At 38.4% G+C, this 27,002-nt stretch overlaps 1 protein-coding gene across 1 annotated transcript; it reads left to right on the forward strand.

Annotated features, from left to right (window-relative positions):
• The first annotated feature begins 108 nt into the window (after positions 1-108).
• On the forward strand, positions 109-27,002 carry LOC103616750 (glutamate carboxypeptidase 2). Its single transcript, XM_017736014.1, has 19 exons — positions 109-1,075; positions 1,337-1,445; positions 4,476-4,662; positions 5,450-5,551; positions 7,364-7,489; positions 9,430-9,616; positions 10,766-10,859; positions 13,011-13,109; positions 14,808-14,893; positions 15,887-16,006; positions 17,362-17,444; positions 17,710-17,773; positions 18,296-18,363; positions 20,312-20,403; positions 21,202-21,292; positions 22,092-22,356; positions 23,189-23,270; positions 24,556-24,648; positions 25,653-27,002. Exons 2-19 carry the CDS (start codon positions 1,390-1,392, stop codon positions 25,840-25,842), a joined length of 2,085 nt encoding a protein of 694 aa, XP_017591503.1. The 5' UTR covers positions 109-1,075; positions 1,337-1,389; the 3' UTR covers positions 25,843-27,002.

Here is a 27,002-nt window from a genome sequence, read left to right on the forward strand (position 1 = left end):
GGGCTGCGCGGCCGGGGGACGTGGCTCGGAGCCGGGCCGAGGAAGGGCCGGGGTGGGGGGAGAAGCGGGCGGGTTTCCAGCACCCGGGAATTTGTGCCAAGGGTGCCTGAGGTGAGTCCGTGCTCAGCCGGCCGATACCACCCTCCCTGCTTCCCTCCCTTCACACCGGGCAGGTACAGTCAGTGACCCTCTCTGGGATATCCAGCTCCTCCGCAGAAGAAGGGGTTTTTGTGTCTTTGCCTTGTTTTTCTACTTACTTTTTGTTAAAGTTAATAGAAATAAAATAATGCTGTGGGCAAAAGAAAGGGGCGCTGGGTTTGTGAGGAGGGGACAAAAGACATACCCCTCGACCCTGCTGCCTTGAAACAGCCTCAGCCCCAGCCAGAAAACCTGGGGCTGGCGGGGCACGGACAGGAGGGGAGAAATAGTCTTTAATTCAATGTCTCACCTACTCCTCGTCCCAAGCAGACAGGACTGAGGATTGCTGTCGCGAGAGATTCCCCCTCTCTACCTTTCTTTTGGCTCCACGTATGAATCAGGATGAGCTTAGGGGAGGAAGGAAAACAAAAGAGGCACTCGTATTTTGCAATGCCATTCGGTATGTACTTGGGATTGGTGCCATTGGGAAGTCCCGACTGAATTCCTCTCTCATGTAGAGCCTTTCACTGTGCCTGTGACCATTGCCTCATTGGTGCCAGCTTGTTACCCTCTTCAATCCACTGGTTCTCTCATTCCCACTACCCATGTAGCTGCTGCTGCGTAAGCTCTGAATGTGTCCAGTCTGACTTAAAAACAGATGTCAGGAACACTTCTCTTTCTAGCCAGGTGTTCCTCTCATCACTTACTCTGATAGTGCTTGCTCAGTAAGGGAATGATTCCAGAATAAGAGCCAGACAGACCAGAGAGTGAGAAAGGAGTTAAAAGACATCTGTTCCTTACAAAGTGTGCCTGTGTTTCTGTGCATTTTTGTAAAGCTGCTGCCTTATTATGGAGGTAACTATATGACTGACAGCATGATGTTCTGGCGCTCAAGGAAGATAGATAAGTCTCCTTAGCATCTACAGGAAAATAACAGGTGAATAAATATATATAGAGAGAGTATATAAATATATAAGAATATAGTATTTTATATCACTCAACATCTACCTAGGCAAATAAGTTCTCTTACCATTTGTGGGATTAACACATTAGGTTATGGTTGCTTGTATGTGCTGAAATAAAAACAGTTGTAAATGTAAAACAGTGCAAACCTTGTGGGGAGACCAAAGAGAAGTGGTGTGTGTCATGAGAATATTGCTCTGATGTTTTTACTGTTGTATTTTTATGTGTTGTACAGGCTGGTTTGCAAAACCTACAGAAAAGAAGACATCTCTGAGTACTCATGAGGAGATGAGGACAGCATTCATGGCTGAGATGAAAGCTGAAAACATCAAACACTTTCTTTAGTAAGCAGTGTGTAGACTAATCAGTTCAGACAAGAAAAAAATAATCAAGTGGGAACCAGCCCAAGGATCACAGAATTGTAGAATGGGTTATGTTGGAAGGGACCTTAAAAATCCTCTAGTTTCAACACCCATGCCATGGGCAGGCACACTTTCTACTAGACCATGTTGCTCAGAGCTCTCTCCAACCTGGCCTTGAACACTTGCAGGGATGGGGCATTCACAGCTTCTCTGGGCAACCTTTTCCGGTGCCTCACCATCCTCACAGTGAAGAACTTCTTCCTGATATCTAATCTAAACCTGCCCTCTGACAGTTTAAAGCCATTATCCCTTTTCCTATCACTACATGCCCTTGAAAAATATCCCTCTCCAGCCTTCTTGTAAGCCCCCTTTAGGTATTGGAAGGTGCTGTAAGGTCTTGGAGCCTTCTCCAGGCTGAGTGGCCCCAGGTCTCTCAGCCTTTCTTCTCAGGAGGGATGCCCCAGCCCTCTGATCATTTTCATGGCCTCCTCTGGGACTTGTTCCATCAAGTCCTTGTCCTTATTAATGCTGGGCCTCAGAGCTGAGCACAGCACTGCAGGTGGGCTCTCATGAAGCAGAGTAGAGGGGCAGAATCACCTCTCTCAACTTGCTGGCCATGCTTCAAACAATTCAAAACAATGGAACATGACAATATAGATATTTTAAAGTCTATTAGAATTTAATGTAATAAATTTCTGTATTTTAGTAACTTAGAAGCTTTAACTGCAAGTACTTGATCTGTTTGTTTTAGGGATCTTATAAATGGATTATTTTTCTCTTAAGAGAATGTAGTATTTGTTAAAACTTGTACTTGATTTGTTTGCTTTAGGGATCTTGTAAATGGATTCTTTTTCTCTTAAGAGAGTGTAGTATTTGTTAAAACTTGTATTTACTCCAGTCAATAATAGACCACAAGTCATAGTTTATTGACAGGAATTTAGTTTCAGTGTAAAGAAAGAGCATCAGCTATTGTAGGAATAATCAACAAATTTGGATTTGCCTCATACTCCCAGTCTGATTACATAACATGGAGTTATGCAAAACTAAATTACTAAAAGACCATTTTCAGTTTATAAGATTTTGGCAATCCCACTGCTTTCATTCTAAGTGCATTTACCACGAACTATTGCAAAAAAATTACCTGGAAAGTATGGTCTCTTTACTACACAGCAGTCATGTACTGGACTATAACATACACATTCAAAACCAAAGATTTAGGAGTTTTTAGAGTCTTAACCTGTGTTTTGGCTCCTGCAAAGTCAACTGTTGTTAAATAGCTCTGTGAAAAGACCTTCCTGCCCTCTAAACTCCCTGTCTGTACATAAACAGAAAACATTGTACCTCATTAACTGTCATGTGGCCAGAACTGCAGTGAAATAAGGCAGATGTTTAGTCACTCCTCAGAACTACCATTACAGGCAGTCAGATTAGAAGAGAAAATGAAGAAAAACACAATGTTCAGTTAAATGGGAATGTAATAGAGGAAAGTGTTATTGCACAAATCAGCTTTTAATGAAAATGTGATACTTAAACACTTACAGAAAACTTAAACTCATACAGAAAACAGCCATTCTCACTCACAATAACACATAAGTGTGGTCTTGGTTCAGTATATGTCATCCAGAAGACGATGCTGTCACTAAAACAGTGACTTTAGTACAGTATTAGATGTTGGCATGATCAGAGGAATGTGATTTTATACAGCAGCATTTGGCTGCCAAGGACTTTGTCTAGTTTGGAGAAAAGGAGGCTGAGGGACAACCTCATTGCTCCCTACAGCTTCCTAAGGAGGGGACATGGCAAGAGAGGTGCTCATTTTTTCTCCCTGGTATCCAGTGGTAGGATGCATAGGAATAGTTCAAAGCTGCACCAGAGAAGCTTCAGACTGGACATGAGGAAGCATTTCTTTACCAAGAGGGTGTTCAGACTGGAAACAGGCATTCTAGAGAGGTGGTCAATGGCCCAAGCCTGTCAGTGTTCAAGAGGCATTTGGACAATGCTCTTAAGAACATGTTTTAACTTGGTCAGCCCTGAATTGGTCAGGCAGTGGGGCTAGATGAATGTTGTAGATCCCTTACAACCTATACTATACTATACTATACTTTGTATAGTTCTTTCCAAGTGCTTTCTTTGATGTCTTTGGTCTTATTTGAACTCAAGAATTTAAGTTTTTCCTAATCTCACACCCCTTCGTAATCGAAGATACAATTTCCTTCATTAACACCAGCTGGTGCCACACATGCTGCTGTGGCATGTTTATGGCATGGTCATATGATAGAATGAGGACATCATGATGACAGCCTCATTCAACTGAGGGTTTTTTCAGCTGGCTTCACCACTGGGCTTTCACAATGGTCTGGACAATTTTTTTTTCAGACAATGGGCTGTTCACTATTTATGTTCTCTTTTGCTGTTTGTTATTCATGCTGGCATGACTTTTAAGTCACAAACTGTTGAGTTTTTCTTTTCCTTGTTTATGCAGTACTCAAAACTCACTCTCTTTTACTTACCAACAAGACACACTAGGAGTGAACCTTTAAATAAATCACTATTTGTGCCAAAATTAATTAAAATAGTGGGATCCAAGGAGAATATCTAGTTAATTGCAAGTAAGTATCAGAGTAATTATGCACTTTTCTAAATTGAATACACTAAGATAATTTTACTCAATTCTTTTATCATTTCACAGTGATAAAGTCTAATTGTGCATACGCCTACTGCTGCTCACAAGACAAGCAGTAAAAAAAGGACAACACCCCATAGCTGGTGTCATCACACCATTCTTGCTAAACCATGCTGCAAGGAAGATAAAAATATCTGTGCTAGATCAGGACAGCCTGAAACCCTTCACCTCAACAGAAAAACTCATAGATGCAGAGAAGTCTTGGTCCTTATTTAGCCTGAGTATATCTGATCATTTCTATGATGTTTATTTCCAGCTAGTCTAAGAAGAGTTCTGATTATGCCTGACCCTTCAATGCCTGACCCTGCTCATTTCTTCCTTTTCTCTAGCAATTTTACACAGCTCCCTCACCTAGCGGGAACAAAGGAAAATATGCATCTGGCACAGCAAGTCCAAGCTGAGTGGAAGAAATTTGGTTTGGATTCAGTTCAGTTGGCTCATTATGATGTCTTGCTCTCTTACCCTAATGACACTAAGCCCAACTACATCTCAATAATCGATGAGCATGGCAATGAGGTACAAAATCCATAATTTTTCCAACCAGGGAACAAAATCACCTTCGTACACCTGGGAAGGCTGTGAGGGAAAACTGTCCTCTGTTCACTTAATGGTTTTGGGCCTGATGCAAAGTTCATGGAAATCAGGGATTCCAGTTTGCTTTTATATTTTGCATCTTTGTTTCATAATATATGTGCTAAGAATACTAGTATTTACCCTGATTCATACAGCATCCTGACATGTGGATTAAAGGACAATTATGTAAGTGAATTACTCCACGTAATTCAATTGTTTGAAAATCACTCCATTATTTAGAAAGAGGAAAGAAACCATGGTCAGCACCATTCTTTGCACTGATTTGTTGTACAGTATTGATGATTCTGCTAAATTCAATTTCTGGAAGATTAGAGTTTAGGCCTTGAGGTGTGCTATCACAAGGGGCATGAGTTCATTACATGCTAGCTCTAGTGCATGTAGAAGCTTCAGGGATGAGCAGAATGCAAGCAGTTTTACCACTGTGATCTAACCTGCTTTTATCTGCTGTACTGAGACCACTTCAGGGAACCCTGTGTTCATTTATGCAGGATTCTCTGTGAAGAGTGGAGATGGGATTTGTGTTCACACACTAAGCATGCCTACTGTAAAGGATGCCCAGTGCTTGCTGAAGTTTTGGCCACTTCTTTTGTAGAATTCTAAAACTAGAGTCCTTTAGTTTGCAAAAGCTTGTGAAATGTGCTTGTGAACAGAAAGTACTTATTTTCCATATTGCCTTGTTTACTTTATTCCTTTTCTCCTTTCCCATCAGATTTTCAACACATCATTGTCTGAGCCTCCTCCTCCAGGATATGAGGCTGTTAGAGATGTGGTGCCACCCTACAGTGCCTTTTCAGCCCAAGGAATGCCTGAGGTAAGGTAATGTAGTAGGAATTGAAGTAGTAACAGAAGTAGGAAAAGAAGCAGAGGCAGAAATAGAAATAATAGTAATAGAAAAGATGGAATACCACAGTGTACTGTAGCATAGCACAGAATATCAGAGAGCAATACAGAATAATGTGAAATTCCTTAGGCTTTAGTTCAAAACCCAACTTACCCCCAGCAGGAAAAGTGACCTAGCTCTGATATTCTTGGGATTATTGTGATGAAGCAATGTTCAAATTGAGCAGTCATACATATCTTTGATTTTTTTCTCTAGTTTGAGTCAGAACTGGATTTTATTTTTTCTTTTCCTTAAAAAATATGGCAATAAATCTTTAATACCAGCTGCTGTAAATTTCCCCAGACATTTCTGTAACTATGCACCATTGTTTCCCTTCTTGGTGGACAAATAGACTGTTACATTTACACAGCCAAATGAACAGTCTCACTTTTCAAAATGCTGCTTGCCCAAGGCTCACATTGACAGGTATAGCTGCACAGTGTTGAGTATGCTTGAAAAGCTATTGGTGGCGATGAAAGTGTTGCTGTGATCTGAATTTAATGCTAATCCTTCATGTCTTGTTATAAATATGGTACCAGCTGATGGACTTTCTTTGATAAAGCTAGCCTGTGAAACAGGAGTTTTCTGGTCTGTGATCATTAGTGGTTTCAATTAATGTTCTGTAAGATTAGAATTTCTTGGTGTTTTTCGCAATATCTTTCCTGTCTGTACGTAGAATAATTTAGGTTGGCAGAACCCTGTGAAGTCATCTGGTCCAGGCTCTGCTAATGCTTCTGTTCACACAGCTGAGTATTATATCAGTCATGTACTTTGTGAAGTTTGTTAATAAGCTGTTCAAGTCCAGAAAACAAAAGGTATACTGTATTCATTTGCCTCAGATACTCAAAAGAAAGCTGGAGAACCAGGCAGAAAACCAGCTGAAGAACCCGTACAGAATCTGTACCCTGGGACATAAGAGTTTTGAGTGTTTCAAGAATTGCAGTGGGAATTTTGGAGCATAGAAAGATAAAATTCATGGGGTTTGACCTTTTATCATAATATATCACCAAAGAAAGACAGAATAACATCACTGCTTTATTTGGTTTGTGGAGAGAGTAAGTGATGAGATGTGGGAAATAATGAAAACAAGTTTAAAAAGCTTTAGCGTCCTTCTTTAGGAATTTGTTTTATTTTAATTAAATATAAGAACCTTGTAACCAATGAAAACAATACCTAAAGACAGATTGTCTTCTCAAAATATGATGCTGATTTTCACCTTATTACAAAATAATAGCTTGACAAGACCTCCAGGTACTTAGCTAGGGCTATTAGCAATAGCATTCTCCAGTGAGCTGTTGTCTGCATCTGTACTGCAAACAGCACAGGAGGAGCAGGTGTAGCCAAGAATTTTATGTTAAAAACCATTCTATTAAACAAGCTGTGAACTGCACTGCATAAAATACAACTGAAATTTACTGTGGTGTCTGTGTCCAACATACTTACAGCTATCCAAGACTGACTCCAGCTTAAGCAGACAACAAAGAGAAGCAAATGCTATCTGAGCACTTTAAGTTTCTGATACAGAAGTCATATGTGAACATTCTCTGTTTTGCACAAAGTCTGGCAGCTTTGGATTGCAGGATTCACTAAAAGTCACTTGTCTACGTAATTGCTTTACAATCAAAGGATTCATACTGCAGCCAGTCTCAGAGATCATTGTTCCCAGGTTGTTATCCTACTAGATCACATCCTCCTTTCAACATGCTCTTTGACATTGTTTCAAATCCTGCCTCCTTCTCTCAGGGTGAGTTGGTGTATGTGAATTATGGCCGCACCGAGGACTTCTTTACGTTAGAACGTGTAATGGGAATTAACTGTACAGGAAAGATTGTTATTGCCAGATATGGGAAGATCTTCAGAGGAAATAAGGTAATCCCTGTGTATAAAAATGTTACTGCCCATCTCAGTGTTATTCCCACTTCAACTGTTCTGCTCTTCAGCATTTTCAAGAGACCGAAACACTTCCCTAAGCTGTTCTGGAGATTAGAGAGTAACTGAGTTTTCATAGACCCTGCGTTCAAAGATGATTCTTTAGTAGAGCTTGTCAAATGTACATTTCATAAATATGTAATACATTTCTAGGATAAAAGTAAATCAGTTGGAAAATGTTCCATATTTTAATATTCACTTGCATTCTATAAATTGTTCCAAAATATCACTAATAGAGTGTCATACACTTAATTCTGAACTAGATCATTCTTCCCTATTGGTTCAGCTGTTCTTTACCAGGTCAATGTTGTGTTTCTTTATAATGGTTCTGTACACCAGACAGAGACTATAACTATATGGAGGTTATTTTAAATTCTGTATTTGTTTATTCAACGTCCCCGTCATATAAATTTATTTTTAAACTACAGTTTTAGGCAGATTTCCATGACCTAACAGGAAAGGACATAATCCTGTACATACTTCAGGCATACACTCAAGTTGTTTCTCAACAGAGATGTAAGAAGACAGTCTATTTTAAGGGTGTTTGGCTCTTGTACAACAACTAGTTTGACCCTAATTTAAGCAGGTCTGTGATTTGTATTTGTCAGTCACCTAAGGGGGTATCAAGCATGGAATTCACTGGAATGCCAATTCTTATTATATGCTGTTGATTAATCTTGTATGAAGCTTTTAAATAGATAACTCACTGGTTTACAAATATATCATTTTCACCAGTGAAAAGTGGTATATAACTCATATTCTGGGTCAGATAATATTTTCACTTAATTGTTTACCGCTCCAAAAGATACTATCTGAATGGAAAAGACTTAAAAATTGACAAAGGTTTTATTGTCTGTGAATCTTTTCTTAAAATGAAACACCAATACTTTAGAGTTGCTACTATCTAGAGAGGCAGTTTTCCTGTGATTTGGAAATTATATGCCCTTGTTGACACAAAGGGATATCTTAATTCTTACAGTAGTATTTCTAATGACTGCTTATATACTGAAGAATTTGGTAGCCTGTATAAAATCTGGAGGACTGTACAGAAAGTTTTTCAACTTCCTAATGGTGTGCAAAAATAGGATGGAGGATGAAGGCAAGTACTGCATTTCCTTTAAAAAAAAAAAAAAAAAAAAAAAAGAAAAAAAAGCTATGATATTTCTGAGTTAAAGTACCCAAATTTAAAACTGTTGAGGATTAGTTGTCACTCAGTCACTATCCATCACTTTCATATCTAGTAGCAAACCAGATTGGGATGTCAGAATGACATATATTGTACAATAATAAAGTCACACATGAACACTTTTAAAACAGCATCCAGGTCAGTCCTTCTGCCACAATAAGCCTAAAATATGGGCTCTCTGCAGTTAATCTTGTTCACAAAGAAAGAAACAGCCAAAGGCAGTTTCAAGCTCTCCAATCTTCCTGCGTAGTCTGAACCCTGAGATACATTCAGGAGTCATTTAGGTAAATAAGGTAAGTACAAGACTGCCTGAAAGATACTGTTGCATTAATGTGATACAGTTTTTTCTGTTCATAGTGTGTACATTTCAATAGTCAGCTGATTGTATTGATCTGGATGACTGAATGAAAACTCAGGTTATGCAGCAATACTGTGGAGGATGTTTTCCATGCCACTGTTGTTATCTCCCAACTAAAAGTCAAAGCAACAGCAGACCTTTGACTTTCATATGAAACCTGATATCTGCATATATATTTTTCAGGAAATTATGAGACAGTTATGGGCTCCTTACTTATCCCAAGCACTGTAAAAGACCCTGAGAAAAAAATCATTGTAATTTATACTTTCTTTTGCCCCTTGGACTCTGGGGTCAAGCTATAAAGGACTGGATAGAGACAGGAGATGTACTTTGCAGGTGAAGAATGCTGAATTGGCGGGTGCCAAGGGAATTATTCTGTACTCTGACCCTGCTGACTACTGCGCACCTGGAGTAGATCCTTATCCAAATGGCTGGAACCTTCCAGGTGGAGGAGCCCAGCGTGGGAATGTATTAAACCTGAATGGGGCAGGGGACCCTCTGACACCAGGTTATCCTGCAAAAGGTGAGTGACTCTAGAGAAGGCATTCTCTGAGGGTCTGGTATCAGGAAAGGGCAGGGGGTGGGGATGTTTTCTCCCTTGTAACAACACACTTTTTTCTTAGTCTTTGTTGCTAAAAGAGGCAGCTTCAGGTTTCACTGCAGTGGGCCACTTCTGTAAATGGTGCATGAGAGAAAGCGAGGGGATATTAGGGGGAGCCCTAGAGTGCTGATCTGTATTCACCACCTTCACCTTAGGCTTCCTCAGCTGCTTGAGCTGTGCCTAAGCTGTTTCATTTAGCAATTGAACCAGATAATTTTGACTGAAATTCATTAAGAACTATCTATGCCAGCACTTGGGCCAGCATATCTGAGAGAGGCAGTCACCTCAAGAAAAGTAGTCCCTAAGTGAGGGGCAGTGTTGCCTCTAGGCAACAGAACTTGAGCTGGAAGGAGATACATGTTCAAAACAGCAGCATGCCAGAACAGACCAGGAAGAAAATTTCTGGTTCCTCATGCTAGAGTCAGTGGTCTCACAGATGAATCCCTATCTCTCACACAAAGGGTCCCTGTAAATGTTGTATTAAGGAGGAAACTCTTCCATATACGCTTTTGTCCACATCATGAAGAGTAAGATTCTTATTTGTTTAAAAAAAATTATTTGTATTTGAGCTTTGTCAGAACAAAATCTAGATTTTGTTTTGTACACAAAAACAACAATCCAGAATATTCAGCAGTCCAGTGTATAAGATTTTATCTGCATCTCTTTCTCAACTGACAAATTTTTTTTAGTTCCCAGCTGAATGTTCCAAGCATCAGACTATGGGCTCCCTCTTTGTTCTAGTTCTTTCTGTGTAGCTTAGTCTGAACTTCTTTGTCAAGAAGAGAAATATTTCTACGTAAAAGTATTTCAAGACAAAAAAGGAACAAATAATTTTAAAATTTCCAGCCATCTTTAAATGCATGACTGTAGACACTATAGGAGAACCTTCATTAGTGTCTCTCTGAAAACACATTGATAAAGCACAAAGAATAAGATCACTGGGAAGATGTCAGCTCAGCTTCCAGGAAAATGAAATGATTATTCCTGACTCCAGTGTTAGGACTGTGCTATGAATTGTGCAGCTTCCTTCTGAGACTTGTAAATATACAAATATCTGTTGTTTGCTTTCAGAATACACATACCGATTAGACAAAGCCAGCGGTGTAGGGCTCCCAAAAATTCCGGTTCATCCTATTGGCTATCATGATGCAGAATTATTACTGCGGTAAGTGCATGGGGGGCATGAGGAATTTCTAGCAGATTGTTTTTTTGGAAGTTATGGGAGTATTTGAAAAGAGAGTAAAAAGACTTTTGTACTGTGCTTCTCCTGTAGCCGTTGAAATAATATGTTTGTTCCTCATTAGGAGGTAAGTGTGGTACCTATTGTTACATACCAGGTATGTTCAGAGTTGAAAGGATCATTTGTTATACATCTTGGTCAGTCAAGTATATTGGAATTACTAAGTGCCTCTCAGTGTGAATAAAAGCAAACATTTTTGCTTATCATGCCATTGAGGCTGGCATGATACCTGTCATGTAAAAAAGACCACAGATGAAGTCATTCATTTGTCCTGGGAAACAGTTGCCATGAATGTTTGATGAGACAATATTTGTCCTGTTCGCTGTTAAAGGAAAGTGTATTCTCTCACTAATCAGGTGTATTATGTTGTTTAAATATGAAATGATGCTAGTGAGGTCACTGAGGAAACTGGGAGTGTGACAGGGGATTGAATAGACAACTACATGTAAGTAAGTGTGCTTGCTAAACATGCAAGTGGCATGGAGGCAGGCTACCAGCTTGCCAGTGGACAGCAGTCAAATTCATAATGGTTTTAACAAGCCAAATAAGTTCTCTAAAAAAAACCTATGATGTGATTGAGTTGACATACATGTATCATTCCCCTAAAAAATGTAGCAGAAATCATCTGTATCAAATGTAGAGATGCAGAGCAGGAAATGCCAGGGTTGGCAACAGTATGATGGATAAGTGTTTAGGGCAGTAAATGAACATAACCCTGGGTAAGTGTTTGTATAGGAATTTTATGCCTAAATCACATGAGCTAACATTCTGCTCTGTCAGATGCCTCTATTTGAATACTAAGTCATAAAAAACAAAATCTGTTGGTCCTCTATGCAAATTTCCCTTACAGTGTTGAAGCTATTTATTTTCATGTGAGGCAGGATTTTACTGTCTTTGCTGTTTTTACATACCTGATGTTCATTAACACTGTTCTACTGTTTTTCCTATTTCCTCCCAAACTTTTATGGACTAATCCATCTACAAATTGTCTTTTGTTTAAAACTTTATAGTCATCACTGTTACCAGGATAACTGTGATGTCTATAAAGGTATAGGTTAAAAACCTCTTTTATCCACTGCCTATTAGTAGTGATAGAGCAGATTACTATGTATAAATAAGATGTAGCCAGACATTTCTGTTTAATAAGTATTAAATAATACTAGAACTTGATTTTAATAATTATAAATGAAACCTAAATCCTTTAAAAATACTGGATCATTGTTTTCACTTTTGTCTTGAGAAGTCATAGCTTCTTGTTATTGCTGCTATCACATTTTTATAAAAAAAATTTAGTAAGGGCCTGAAGACTTGTTGAAGTGTTCTGTGGAATAAAGCTTGACTGAGTATTCATTTACAGTAGAAGATATGCTTTCATTTACAATAAATGTATTTTGCTTCCTGAGAGCCAGAAAATCCAGCATACCTTCTTTGTATCTCAGAAGTTCATGTCAAAAATATAAATCCTTCAGGGGAATAAGTCTGGGTGATTGCAATCCACTGAATTACTGCATTTCCAGTTGTCTTAACAGGAAAAACATATCACTTTTGACAGTGGAACAAGAAAGGGTGACTTGGACTGATCACGTTTCTCCACTTTAGCCATCTTTGACACCCATCGACTGTCTATGCTATGAGATTAAACAGTGTGCAGGGACAGGCACCAGAAAACAATTGCCTGTGCTGTTGAAGAGTTGGAATAGGCCAAATTGCTCTCTGCTAATTCAAATGCAAATGCAATCCAAGGCAGTAGAATGTTCCAGGGACCATTTAGAAGAGGCAGTTTATATGCAAGACCTTTTGAGGCCACCACTGTTTCCCAGGGTAGCTGTAGGCCATTCCAAGCTAATCTCTATGCTCAGGATTATTGCTTTGTGTTAGTTTACTAGTATTAGTGTACCTAAAACTCCAGACTATTCTCCTGCCAAAGCTTGTAGTATAAATTGTCTAAAACAAAGACCAGCACTGGTTTGTGTGTGCATGGGACCTAGCAAAGTGTGGTTTCTGGTTCCTCATTTGAGTTTGGTGCTGTTCTAAGGTGTCTGTAGCTAATAATGATTTCTTTTTTTTCCATAACAGTAATATGGGAGGAGAAGCACCACCTCATAGTAGCTGGAAAGGAAGTTTGAATGTATCTTACAACGTTGGTCCTGGTTTCGCAGGAAATTATTCTACAAGGTCAGTTTTGTTTCCTAAGGAGAGTGTGCTTGGGATAGAGGAAAAAAAGGTAGAGCAATAGAATTTGACCAAAGATAGAGTAGCTGGCTTTATTTACATAACTCCTTTAATTTTGGCTATTTCCTTGGCTCAGATACGCTCAGTGCAAAGAATTAGTAAACTATGTCTTGATTTTATGGATATGACCTACTTCTTTAGTTTCCAGCTAGTCCTGAACCAGTTTCATTTGACAAGCATCTAGCCTTTGAAAAACTATTTGTTGAGAGTGAATTAGTGATTTTTTTTTTTAATTTTTGTTGTCTTTTTTAAATTCATGTGAGTCTAGCTTCTTGTCTTAGCTATTGACTTATATAAAGCAATATTAAACTGCTTTATATAAGCAGTTTTTCCAGTCATCAGGTTTTCCAGAAAAAGAGCTTAAACTACAATGTCAATTTATTGCTTCAGATTGTTTTTAAACTGAATTAGTAATTACAGTTTAGGACTAAAGTCTATGTGTTTCAATGTTGTCTGAGTGCAATGTACTGACTTCATATGAACTGTTTAACTTCATATTCAATTGTTCGTACTTTTTGAACTTTATATGAACCCTTGGGGCTGAGTTGTTACACCTTCAGCTGTGGCACAGATAAACAACTCTTGATGTTATAGAAAAAATCTCTTGATGCACCTCAGGTTGTCTGATTTTATGCTGCCTGAGATGCTGCAGTAGTATTGATTGTGCTGGAGTGTTCTTGTTTTGGCTGGGGTAGAGTTTATTTTCTTCACTGGTGGCTGGTATGAGCCTGTTTTTCGTTGGTCATGAACACAGGGTTGATAATACAGAAATGTTTTTGTTATTGCTGAGCAGGGCTTACGCAGAGCCAAGGCCTTTTCTGCTTTTTGTGCTGCCACACTGGCAAGGATGCTGGGGGTGGCTGGGAGGAGACACAGCCAGGAGAAGCTACCCCAACTGCCCAAAGGGACGTTCCAGACCATATGACATCATGCTCACTACATAAAGTGGGGGAAAGAAGGAGGAAAGGGAGACATCTGGAGCGATGGTGTTTGTCTTCCCAAGTAACCATTACACATGATGGGGTTCTGCTCTTTTAGAGATGGCTGAACACTGGCCTGCTCATGGGAAACAGTGAATTAGTTCCCTGTTTTGGTCTGCTTGTGTGCATGGCTTTTGCTTTATGTATAAAATTGTCTTTATCTCAACCCATGAGTTTTCTACCTTTTACCCTTCTGATTCTCTCGCTGCTGGTGAGGGGGTGAGCAAGTGGCTGTGTGGGGCTTGGATGCTGGCTGGGGTGAAACCGGGACATGGAGTCAGTTCTGATATGCACCAAACTGGAGAAAATTAGAACTATTTACCTTTTTAACATTAGATGTTTTCCATTTTTCTTGCACTGTTTAAAAAGTAGCTGCTAGCAAAAGATCTTTGGAGTTCTGATCCCGTTATCTATATAAATATTGTTGACATCAGAAATATTACATAGCTGTCGTGGGCTAAATGCTATTCTCATTTGCACAAGTATGAATCCAGAAAAAACTACACTGTAATATTTTCAGGTTTACTTTGGTTTAATAGGAGATAAATTTGGTCAAAATGCTTTCCTTATCATTTATTTTGTACACTTTTGAAAGGCGTCAAGATGTTTGATTATCTAATCTGGCGGACTTTCTTTTTGTATTTTCTTCCCAATACACTAGAAAGGTGAAAATGCACATTCATAACAACAATGAAGTAAGAAGGATTTACAATGTGATTGGTGCCATCAGAGGCATGGTGGAACCAGGTAAAACCATTTGCCTTCAGCATAATGTGAGTGAGCAGTGACCTTCATGGTTAGAAGGGGGACATGAAGAATATAGTTTTCTCTGAAATACTGCACTGCATGATCTTTGGTGTTGAAATATTTATTGCACTGGCTTTCATGTGGTTCAGGGTATGTCAGTACTTTCACTGTAAATGCTAATTTTCAAAGGGGAGTCATAACCAAGATGGAAATACTTGTCTTCAGGCAAGTAACTTTGCAATTGAAAGAATATTCTTAAGTGGATATTGTTCCTTAATAAACATGGCAATGGATTTTGCATTCCATTGGAAGACACTAGATCCACCACAATTGACTTTTTGTCTGTCTTACAGTCTCTTGTAACCAGTGTGATTTTATACTCCAAAAAACCAGATATATAGACACCCCTATGAATGATGATAACAACTTTTATCTTCTAACTGCAGCACTTTCCTTTTGCCTAAACCACAACTATTAACCATATTATAGTAGAACAGAGACCTAGTCTGAATTTTATCTCAATAAGCGTATCTCTGCCATGATTTGGACAACCCTTTTTGTGATTGATTATATAGATCCAGAGAGAAATACTGCATTCAGCACACCCTAATGTTGTGAATTTGTGTGCTGTACAGATACAATTAGTGTGTCAGCTTCTCCGTGAAACATACTATTGTGAAGTATGGAAAGATGCTTGTATCTTTAGAGTAAACCTGTAGTATGTTTAATAATAGAAGTAACAATACAGAGTTTGAGGTTTTAAGTCGTGTGGGATCCAGTTATTGGGTTTGACAAATTCTTCAGCACTGACCGAAAATACAGAGAAATGTCTTCAGAAATTTAAAACGTTTTTTACCTTTCTATCCTGTATTTTATAAACTTTTAATCTCTGTTGCCTGATACATAGGTGGAAAATTAGAAATTACTTCAAGTTAACATCTCTATGTCAGGAAAAAGTTTTCCTAAGTAAACCTCCAAAATTAATTTCTCTAGACAGGTATGTCATCCTGGGAGGCCACCGTGACTCATGGGTATTTGGTGGCATTGATCCTCAGAGTGGGGCAGCTGTGGTTCACGAGATTGTGAGGAGCTTTGGAAAACTGAAAGAGAAAGGTAATGTAATGAAAGAATAAAGCACATCAAAGTAGCTGCTCTCAGCTGTGCCCATTGATTTCTGTGAGATTTAAATATGCTTGAAATTAAAAATGTGTTATTTCACTGATGTCTTGAATAAACACACTGCTGTGCACCTTGGTACATGTGAAGTACTTCTGCTCAAGAGATAGTACACCTAGAGGGAAACAAAACACACAATGGGGGATGCTGAAATAAACACAGCATTTAGGTACAATTGACTGCTGTGTGTTTGAGGCTGTTCAGACTGGATATGTCAGTGGTGTTATAAAGGTGACACGGTGGTAGACTGATAAAGGCTTCATCAGGGCAACACTGAGAGCCTTTTCAGCACTTGACTGTTGCTGGGAGGCATACTCAAGAATAAGTGAAGGATGTCAGTGTAATGCAGAAAATGAGCTGTGCAAACGTAGTAGGAGGTAGTGGTTAAAAATACCTCATGCCTAGTTGCATTAGAATAGGAACAAATGTCAACTGCACCAAGTTTCTGTTCCTGTCAGAGCAAATGCTGTCTCCCTATCTGACATTTCATGGAGAGAAGCTCTGACATAAACACTATGCTAGAGAAGTGTTCTTTGCCTGCCTATTACACATAAAACCTATTGACATTTAGTGTTATTTCCATTTCCTCCTGGTAACTGAATATCAGGGGAAGCTGTCTCTGGAATGCAAATGGGAAAAAAGTTAAAAGTTAAAAAAGAAAGGGAATAAAAGATGAAAAAGTTCCTGTAGCTTCAAAGAAAACTTTGGGCTGAGACACAGCAGAAGGGCAATAGAGCCTGTTCCATTTGGCTTGGGTTTAAATTGAATGGAGGACTTCAAGTGAAAGATTTTTCTTTTGAAGGTGATCTGTCAAAGTTACAGGGAATCTCTTAGGTTTTGAAATCTGTCATTTGAAAGACAGGTCAAAGAATTTCTGTAATAGATATGAAAATATGCCACTTTTCAGTCAGAGTAGACACTGGTATACAATGTATACTAAACAGAACCGACCAATAGTATTAGAAAAGCCTTCTTTCAAGAATTTGTGCACAGCACATTATTTTTCCTTGATCAGTTTTAGATTCTAGAAAATTTTCTTGCATTTAAAGGTCAGAGATGCAAAGGAATACATTATTTGGCACAATATTGAAGTAGAGGTGAGATTGCCACAACAACAAATCATTTCTTAAATTAGGTTACTGAAGTTGATGCTAAAGTTCCTTATAAATATCTCATTCCCCACAGATCATGGTAAAAGATGAGCCCCCCAAAAATGCCATATGTTTTCACATTAGTCATGTAACAAGCATCCTTTATTTTTGTAATACAATTTTCATGGTCTCTCACTGCAGGATGGAGACCAAGGAGAACAGTGATATTTGCAAGCTGGGATGCAGAGGAATTTGGCTTGTTAGGATCAACAGAGTGGGCTGAGGTAAACCAATAGTGTTCAAAAAGAAATTTCCATGGTAGCTGCTCTTTGAGAAATCTGCACTAGAAAGCAGCACTTCTTCCCTCCCTCCCCCTCTTTTCCTCACACACCACATTCTCTCTCTCCCTTGAGTTTCCTTTTGAACTACCAAGAATCTCTAGCTCCTTGCAGTATATCTTTGAAACATCTGTTTCTTTCGTGAATGGGAAAGTAGTTCTGAGGGAAAAAAAGTTTATCAGCATTTTCTTCCTTTTTCTCTTTCTCACAGGAAAATGCCAAAGTATTGCAAGCACGGGGAGTGGCTTATATCAATGCAGATTCTTCCGTCGAAGGTACATGGATTTGACTTGTGTTTTACAGGAATAGTGATGGTATGACTGGGAGGGATTTTGGCTGGGAGATTTATAAGACCTTAAGTGTGATAATTTTTGTTGCATTAATTCAGAAATGGATATGGGAAGAAACTGTGACCTGGAATCATAAAGTATCCTTCAGATATTCCTGTTGTGTCAGGGAAAAAGTCCTTTACAGTAGCTACACTATTTGGGAGGTCATAGGAGAGGCAGGAAGTGTTATGCCATGAGTTCTGTGGCTTTAGAGTCAGCTTTTTCTCTTATAACATGCATAATAATCATGGGGCATAAGAAAAGCTCTTAAGACTTGCTTCAAAAGCTGGGCTGTAATTTATCCCAGCCAACAGAAATGCACTGAGAAGATCACAGGAAGGCTCTTGTCAGCTTGCTTCTCATAAAGAGTGTAGCTCCTTAATCCCTTTCTTGTTACTAAACAATGGCATGAAATTTCAGCTGAGGGAACTTCCTTCTTCAAATAAATAGCTTTTCATGTTTTTTCAGGAAACTACACACTGAGAGTGGATTGCACACCACTGATGTACAGTCTGGTGTACAGTCTGACTAAAAAGGTAATATCACTTGAAACTTTTAGCCAGTATGTTCAGTGCTCACTTACTTGATGGGGCTCTGTCTGTAAAATATGGTGTGAGATCTTTATTTTCTGACCCCTTCTAGGTCAATAGCTAAGGAACTGGAGTTTTTTCCCAGGAGGGATAAGGGGATTTCCAGCTTATACCTTTAAATTATTAGCTATTCAGGATTAGGGGATTTTTCCACTCCTCCTGTGAAAGCATTACTTCTAAGAACAAAAGAATAAGGGAATGCTGTGAACTAGAGGACAGAAACAAGCACAAACCTGGCTGCCCAGATCAACTACTAGAATGCCCATGGTGGTGGGAGACTCTGACTCCCTTTAGGCAGGGGAAGAAAGAAGGGTGGCTACCATGTTGCTTTTGTGTGATGTGACAGGCTTGGTCAATGTGCTCAGCTTCAGTGTACCCTGTTAGTAATTCATTGTCTCTGACCATGATGCTCTCACACATTCGTGTGGAACACGAAATTAAGAGGTAGGGACCTTTCTCAGGAAATAGCCACAACATCCTAGATGTAAGATGTTCCTTGCTCTGGGAGTGGGTCTTAGAGGCTGGCATTTTATTTCTGAGGGTTTTTTTTCCTTTCAATTGTATCAAACAATGAACATTTAATTAGTTTTTGTGTATGTTTTAGATGCCAATGTAATGTATATTCAACTACTGTGTATATTCTGTGATCTGCTTTATGTATTCAGTCATCTGTCTTTTCTTGGGTTGATAATTTATTATCGCTTGGAGGCTGGCATTAGACTGGTGCAAAAGTAAAGGAAAAGTAGTAAATCAGTATAGCAATTTTCTGGCAATTAAAAGACAGCAAATAAAATGTAACTCTGTTAAAAGTAGGTACCCAGATAAAGATATTTCTGTCCTGAACTCCAGAAGAGTTGATCACCTGCAGTTTCCATGGTAACCTGTGCTAAGTGAAGGTGTTCAGAACTGTCAGGAAATCAGGTCAGCAGAGCCTCAGTTTGGACACCAAAGAGCTGTCATTAAAATGTTGACCTAAATACCAGTAAAAATGCTTGTGTAACCCTTCTTCGAGCTGGGAAGCAAAGGCTGATGAATGCATGTAACAACAGCTTGATGGTGGCTGATGTCTGAAGAGAATGCTGATCACGAAGCATGTCTCATGTGGTCCCATCCAAAGTTAATCTGTGGTTAAAAGTCTTCATGGTGATAATTCTGTTCTATGAACAAGTTCCTTCATGGACAAAAACCCAAATAAATTAGTTTTAATTTGATTCCTATTGTGGAGTAATTTTTAGATAGAAGATAGGTATATTAATAATAGAATGTATATTAATAATCTTTAATAGATTCAAAATAGTAAAACCTCAGCAGTCCATCAATATAAAGATGAAAAACCATCCACAGTGTTTAAGCTGCTCAGTTACCTGCAAATTAGCCAGTGATAGGAATGAACTTTAGAATGATCATGATTTGTATGCCCCTCTAGCAGCTATGATGACATAAACACCAGGTACTGTGCACTTAGCCCTTCTAAGGTGCTTCTGCATCCATAAACATATTTTTTGTGAATTGAAACAAGGTAGAAACAGTTCTGGATTTAAGTAAGACAAAATTGAAATTTCCTGCCAAAGGAAAGCAGATTGTTTTGGTTTTGTTAAGAGGTTTCTCTGCTGAATATTTAAATTAAATGGCTGAAAATCTCATAAAGAAATATCAGAATGTAAATATTGACTTGAAATGTTTTGCTTTCCTTGTGTTTTCTTCCCTCTAAAGTTACCTACTTTTTAGCAAATAAACTATTTTTCTGGAAAATGCTATGCATTTGAAGTGTTAAAATGGAAATGCAGAAAGGTTGAGGGACTTAAGATGATTTGCTCATTGCCTAAGCCATAGGCTTGGTGTGATAACAGGTTGCTTGGTAACATTTAAAATTGTACTTTTTGTCTTTTTCTAGATACCAAGTCCTGATAAAGGGTTTGAAGGAAAATCTCTTTATGAGAGCTGGTATAAAAAAAATCCATCAAGTGAATATAAAGAGGTCCCCAGGTCAGTGAAAAAAGGAAACAAATTATATACCAAACATTATTATAACTTGTGGATTGTGGGTTTTAAAGAAATACTCCTATGAAATGCTGAGTGCTGAAAAGAAATGGTATGATTCTCAGCTGGTATAAATTTCAGAGTTGCAATGATTGCAGCTGATACCCTATTGTAACACAGTTTTGTGAACATGCCTTTGTAGATGAACAGGAGGCTTTATATACGAAAGTTTATAGAGATTTAGACAAATAACGGTAGTATGCAAAAGCCAGTGGCAGGTGCACAAGATGTTAACTCAACAGCTTTCCTTTGCACTTTTTTCCTGTCTCCTGGAAGGCCTCTGAGTTCAGGTGGCTGGGGAGCACACCAGGCAGGATTTTGCAAAATTGTCCTTCAAATTTACCAGGGTGTTTCTACAGAATCTCAAAAACTGATATTATTTCACGAAGCCATGCTGGTACTGCTGTGATTTCTCTGAGTTGAGAGCTTGGGATAGTGGAAGTTCAGCAGAAGGAAGGTCATTGGTTCTTGTCAGTGATAAACGACAGTGAGGTGAATTCTCCTCCTGAGAACTGGGTGTCTCTGGCCTGGAGAAAGGAGACTGCCCCTCTGAGAATGCAACTGATGAGGTGCAGGTAATGTAGGAGTCAGAGGCAGTTCATGGTGTATTGACTAAAAAGAGCACACTAGGAAAAGTGTGTAGTGACTGACTCCTGAATAAATAACTGCCATGGTATACTTGAAAGCAAACTAAAATTATACTTTAAGTATTGTCACTCAAGACATTTTCCTCTTTCTTTAAAGAATAAATAAACTGGGTTCTGGCAATGACTTTGAAGCCTTTTTTCAACGTCTTGGCATCGCTTCAGGCAGAGCACGTTACAGTAAAAATTGGGTAAGTCTGTGTCTTTGGAGTTTGGTTTCCCTTGTAACTGCCTGAATAACATCACCTGTAAAGGACCCTTTTAGACTTCCAGCTTTTTAGGATAGTTCAGTTCAGTGTGTCAGAGTGGTGTTAATTACTACAATTGTATGTGCTACCTCAACACAAATATGTAATAAATAAGAATGATTAACTTGATGTTAATCAGATAAAAGACTTTTGCTCAGGACTAATGAATGTGCTCAAAATTATCTATGGTTGATGAAGGCTTCTGAGTAGCTTATGGTGACTTTTGAATGATTTGTAACACTTTACAAAGCTTTGAGTTCAAAATGGTTTGTATTTTATTGAAAATATGGGTTGGGCTCTGGAGCTTATTGTGAGAAGAGATTAACTGAGAAATGTTCAAGGAGCAAACTATTCAGTGTGGTCATTTCCTCTGAAAAGGAAGAAATATCCAAAGACACAAATGATTGTTGAATCCAGCAAGAGAGGAAGTCCAATCTCACCTGGATTTAGCCAACTGAGAGTTACGTGTCTGTGCTTAGCTACCTTCTTGGGGCTGTGTATGTGGTCAGTGGAGAGAGATTTCTCCAAATGACCATTCATCACATCATAGGTTAGTGTCTAAGAGAACCACCACTGACCAGTTTTTCTCCTTCGACTGTCTATAGTGACTACATAGGATTAGTATGACCTGAACACATAAACTTTACTGTGCCTTGAATCCCACAGCAAAGGTTTTCAAGCCACACTGAAATATTCATAGCTGAAGAATGGTTTTGTTTTGGTTTGGTTTCTTCTGTTCCAGAACGTAGAAAAATACAGCAGCTATCCAGTTTACCACAGTGTCTATGAAACCTATGAAATTGTGGAACAGTTTTATGATCCCACTTTCAAGAATCATCTGACAGTAGCTCAGGTACGGGGAGGGCTGGTGTTCGAATTGGCCGACTCTGTTGTGCTTCCTTTTGACTGTAGAGATTATGCCTCAGCTGTGAGCAGCTATGCTCACATCATCTATAATTTGTCAAGGAATCATGAAGAGGAGCTGGCAACATACAATGTATCCTTTGGTACGTACAGTCTTTCATCACATCCTTCCTCTGTTAATGCTAACAGTGCCTTATATTAATGGATGTCTTAGTCACAACCTGGTATTTACCTGGTGCTGTATGAACAGTAAATAAAACAAGAGCAACACCCTCCATTAATTTGAGATGGGAATTATTTGGTCACTAGAATGCCTATGTAGGGACTATGCCACCACTAAATAGAGCTAACACTGATAGTTGCATGTGTTTTGACCTGCGTGTAATTTGCCAGTGTTGACAACAATATATCATTGCCATGTTTCCTTAAAAAAAAAAAATCACACAGCTTTGCAGCTTATAGTGTTGGGTAATTCTGTGCCTGAGAAGCGTTTTTTTAATTAGCAACATTATAGAGTATTCAGTTTAGGATTTGGCTGCTAATGACGAAGATCAGGTACACGTGCATGCGTGTGGACACACACGCATGTTCTCAGTCTTTCTCAAAACTCTGTGTGGAGGGATGTAACAGTAACACACAGGTTGCTGGGATTTATAAAATCTACACAGTCTGGTTCTCATTCCATGATCCAGTTTTTGATATTTCTGTATATTCTTCAAGTAGCAAATAGTAAACAATATTCACAAAAATACTTATTTCTATTGTTTCTAAGAGAGGTTTTCACACAGAATTACATATTTTTAATGTAGGAATATGGGGTCACCTTCTTTTCCTTCAGTGAGACTCCTTAAGTGAGACTTTTAACAGTTCATGATCATGATCACAGTGGAAGATAAAGCTTTAATTGAAGAATTTGATTTGTTAAATGATATCTTCAGAATCTGAAGTTAAATGCTTTCTTCCTGCTCCCTCCAGATGCTCTGTTTTCAGCTGTGAAGAATTTTACAGAACTTGCTGCTAGCTTTCATGAGAGACTGCAACAAATAGATACCAACAAGTAAGTTTAACTCATTTTTTCTTCCAGTCAAATACTCCATGTAGTTCTCTGTGCTCAGGAGGGCTTAGTCTTGACTTGGTGCCACTTAATTGAAAAAAAGAAAAAAAATGAAGCTGCAGTTGTGGCAAGCGTTTTGATGAGCTTTCAAGAAATTCTATGCACCACCTATGCCAAAAGGCCTAGTTTGCACCTGACTTAATTCTTAATGTATTCTTTGTAGGCCATGCCCAGAACGACAAGCCAAACTTCCTTTTGTATATACATATATGTATGTTCCATTTCTTGGGAAGAATCTACTTTAGCCATATGCCTACCCTTAGGGAACACTAACTGAGAATAAAAGCCATCTTTTTAATGGCAGCAACTTTCAGATAAAGGAGATAACAGTAACCTCTTATGCAAAAGACAACATTTATGACGTATGACCTGTATGTGATATTTTCAAAATGGCTTTATTGATGGATGGCCAAAATCTATGCTTTAATTCAACCAACCAGTTTCAGTTTCTGCTTGCACCACTGTAAACTTGAAGCAATTTCCTTAGTGATAGTAGAATTAATCCAGGTTTACTGTGATATAAATTTTAACATTTTTTATTGTTGAATGCCTTTGAAGGTCTACAAGTTACTTTGGATGTAAACCACCAAGCCCACATATACTCTGTATAACCTTCTTCACAGTTCTTTTATTTGTTAAGCATCGACAGTATGCTCAGGGCTATTCAAAGCACACAGACACAGATGGTCTATGCTCTAGGGAATTTAAAATCTACCATCAGAAAAACTCAATCTCAGATGGCTCAAAAGATGATTGTACCATCACAGGGTTCCTTTTTCTGAGATGTTGTGATTTTACATAAAAAGAAATGCAACTTTATTGAAGTAGTTTGTGGCTGGCTGGCTTTGTGGAAAAGAGGTTCCTTAGAAAACTGTTGTACAAAAGAAGAGAATGCTCTGCCTAAGCATCCTCATGAAAAGGAAATAAAGGAATAAGAGGCAACATGAGACAAAATACCTGAAATGCTGTCTTCTTCAACACTATCACTTGGCCTTTAAAAACAGCTTTAAGAGACTTTCCAGTTACGAACCAGACCCTGTCACAGGATAGATCAGCATAATTCTGTTGTGCAGGTTGGCTGACACGGGCTATCTTTTGTGGGCTACACTTAAAGTTCAACATCACAGATCTGCTGTCCTTCATAAATACCAATGTGTATGCCAGGATAAGAGTAGGTCAAACACACTGTAGTTAATGTATTCAACATATTGCGTTTTTTTTTTTTTAGCCTGCTTGCTGTCAGATCACTAAATGATCAGCTCATGTTTCTAGAAAGGGCTTTCATCGACCCTCTTGGATTACCTGGCAGGCCATTCTATAGGTGAGAAAGGCTTACTTTTCTCATGGAGTATGCTATGAGAATTCCTTTAAGATTTACAGGTCTCTAAATGGAGTTACAATGATTTTATTCACCACACTAAAAGTAGATGAGACAGGAGGAATAAGACTGAAAAGGGGAAACGACATTGGGGGAAACTTCAGTGTGACACACTCTACAGAATGAGGAAGAGTCTTGTAGGAAGCCCATTCAGATAATTCCTCTTGGTTTCATGTGACTTCTAAACAGATGTAAAAGTTTCGCCCTGGAGTCATTTTAAGTAATTTTTGTTGTAGGGACTTCAGGAAGTTGTTCTTATTATTTGAAAGTGAAATAGAGTATAATTGAAGTACCTACAATTTAAATAATTTTAAGAGCACAGTCATGGTAGCAAATGTAGTGTGGAGAGCAGTACTGAAACAGCTGGGAAGGAATTCAGTGGTCCTCTCATCCAGTTCAAGAAGTAAATCTTATTTAAGAGGCAGTGAATTAAGTCTAGCTTTTTGGTCCTTTTACCAGTCTGCATAATTAAGAACAGTAATCTCTCCACTAAAAACTAACTGCAGAAGGAGAAATTAAGATCTACAATCTTTGTACCTCTCATAGCTCATGGTTAAAAATCTACTGAGAACAGTCTCTTGTTAAAAGTCTTTCCTACCTCAAAGCCTGCCTGTATCTGATGGATACTGTGTATAGCTCTGAGAAAAAAAGTTGGCTTTTTTAAAATCTTTTAATTTCATCTAAGTTGAGGGAAAGGAAAATACTTTAGTTAACTTTATCTCAAGTAGCTAAAAGGCTGTGGAATTCATATGGCTTAATGTAGCTTATGTTATTTTCTTGCTTCATGGACTTTAGCTACTATTGCTGCAATAATCTTATTTATTTACATCTTCAGTGTCAAGAGTTTACAGCTGGTATAGAAACAGACTAGTTTTATCCATAAAATAGTATGTTTTATTTTCCTAATGCATAATACTGTTATTTTTTTTCCCTCAACTTCCCCACAGACATGTTATCTTTGCTCCAAGCAGCCACAACAAATATGCAGGAGAATCCTTCCCAGGAATCTATGATGCCATGTTTGATATTGAAAGCAAAGCTGATCAACATGAAGCCTGGGAAGAAGTGAAGAGGCAGATTTCCATTGCAGCCTTCACTGTGCAGGCAGCAGCAGAAACACTGAAAGAAGTAGCATAAATATGAACAATATAGTTGTCAATGAACACTAAATGTGACAGTTTGCAGAAGCCTTAAAAGTGGAGCATTTGAAAACACTAGGAGGATTATGACAAAGAATAAAAAATCAAAAAAGTCTTGGTCTTTGCAAATAATATACCCAAGTGGAATGCATTTAGTAATGTTAACAAGGTAATGTACTCCATTCTGAGAGCTCAGGATTTAGATGTCTTCTGAAGTGAGAGTGAAAATGTTTCAGGTTTTCTCTCAGCTTTGTATTTTAATAGTTGCTAACCACTGGATTTATTTTCAGAATTCTGAATTTTTCTAGCTTGATTATTATAGTGAGCTTCATAGTTCTTCAGGAAAAAAGAACTCATTTCATGTTTCTATCAGTTACTAATTTTGTTGTTGCCTTTTTGTTATTTACCCTGGGATTGCATAATTATACTTCAAGACAGACCTTTCAGCCCTCCTTTTACACAAAGATTCATGGATGGAGATGGGAAAACTGTCACATACCATGTGCGGGATGTATAATAATCATAACAAGTTTTGGGCAGCCAGCCCAGAATACTCATCCATGACATTCTTTTCCTCACATGCTGAACCTTGCAGCTGTTTGCAAATAAATTTAAGCAAGAAGCTTTTAGTCACTGGAATTAAAACAAGGCAGTACATCTTGTCAGACATATAGTCATCTCACAAAATGTCTTTCGAGATGAAGACCCTATTGTTACTCTTTTACCCAAATTCCACCCATGCTATGCCTTGCCCATATAAAGGTGTTTTTAATATGAAGACAGAAGCAAAGAAAATTCATCATGTCCTTAGTTTGAAAGGATATCAAATTATTACCATTTTTGTAGAGTCTGTATGTCAGGTTATCATGTGCTGCTTGCTCTTATGATGGACCGTGGGACATCCAAGATCAGACAGAGAAGACTCAGAAAATCAGATCCCTTCATCTGACATTTTGCCACTGGAGGATTACTAACCTCTTGCAGAGCTAATATTTTGTGTGATTTGATGTGCCATGCTAGCTGAGGACTCTACCATGTCTTAAAAAAACCATGATCTGATGGTTTTCAGTATAATGGTAGATTATTTTATTTTCCATGAGGCTTCATTTATTCATAAATATTTCTATACTTCACATTAAAACCTTTTAGACAAGTTAT

The sequence above is a fragment of the Corvus brachyrhynchos genome, unplaced genomic scaffold (assembly GCF_000691975.1).
Source record: "Corvus brachyrhynchos isolate BGI_N302 unplaced genomic scaffold, ASM69197v1 scaffold44, whole genome shotgun sequence".
In the NCBI taxonomy this organism is placed as follows: Eukaryota; Metazoa; Chordata; class Aves; order Passeriformes; family Corvidae; genus Corvus; species Corvus brachyrhynchos.

What these genes read in the sequence shown, in the direction of transcription:
- LOC103616750 (XM_017736014.1), top strand. Translation starts at nt 1,390, where the DNA reads ATGAGGACAGCATTCATGGCTGAGATGAAAGCTGAAAACATCAAACAC. An exon ending in TCGATGAGCATGGCAATGAG is followed by an intron (nt 4,663 to 5,449) that starts GTACAAAATCCA and finishes CTTTCCCATCAG; the next exon opens with ATTTTCAACACATCATTGTC. An exon ending in CCTGGCAGGCCATTCTATAG is followed by an intron (nt 24,649 to 25,652) that starts GTGAGAAAGGCT and finishes ACTTCCCCACAG; the next exon opens with ACATGTTATCTTTGCTCCAA.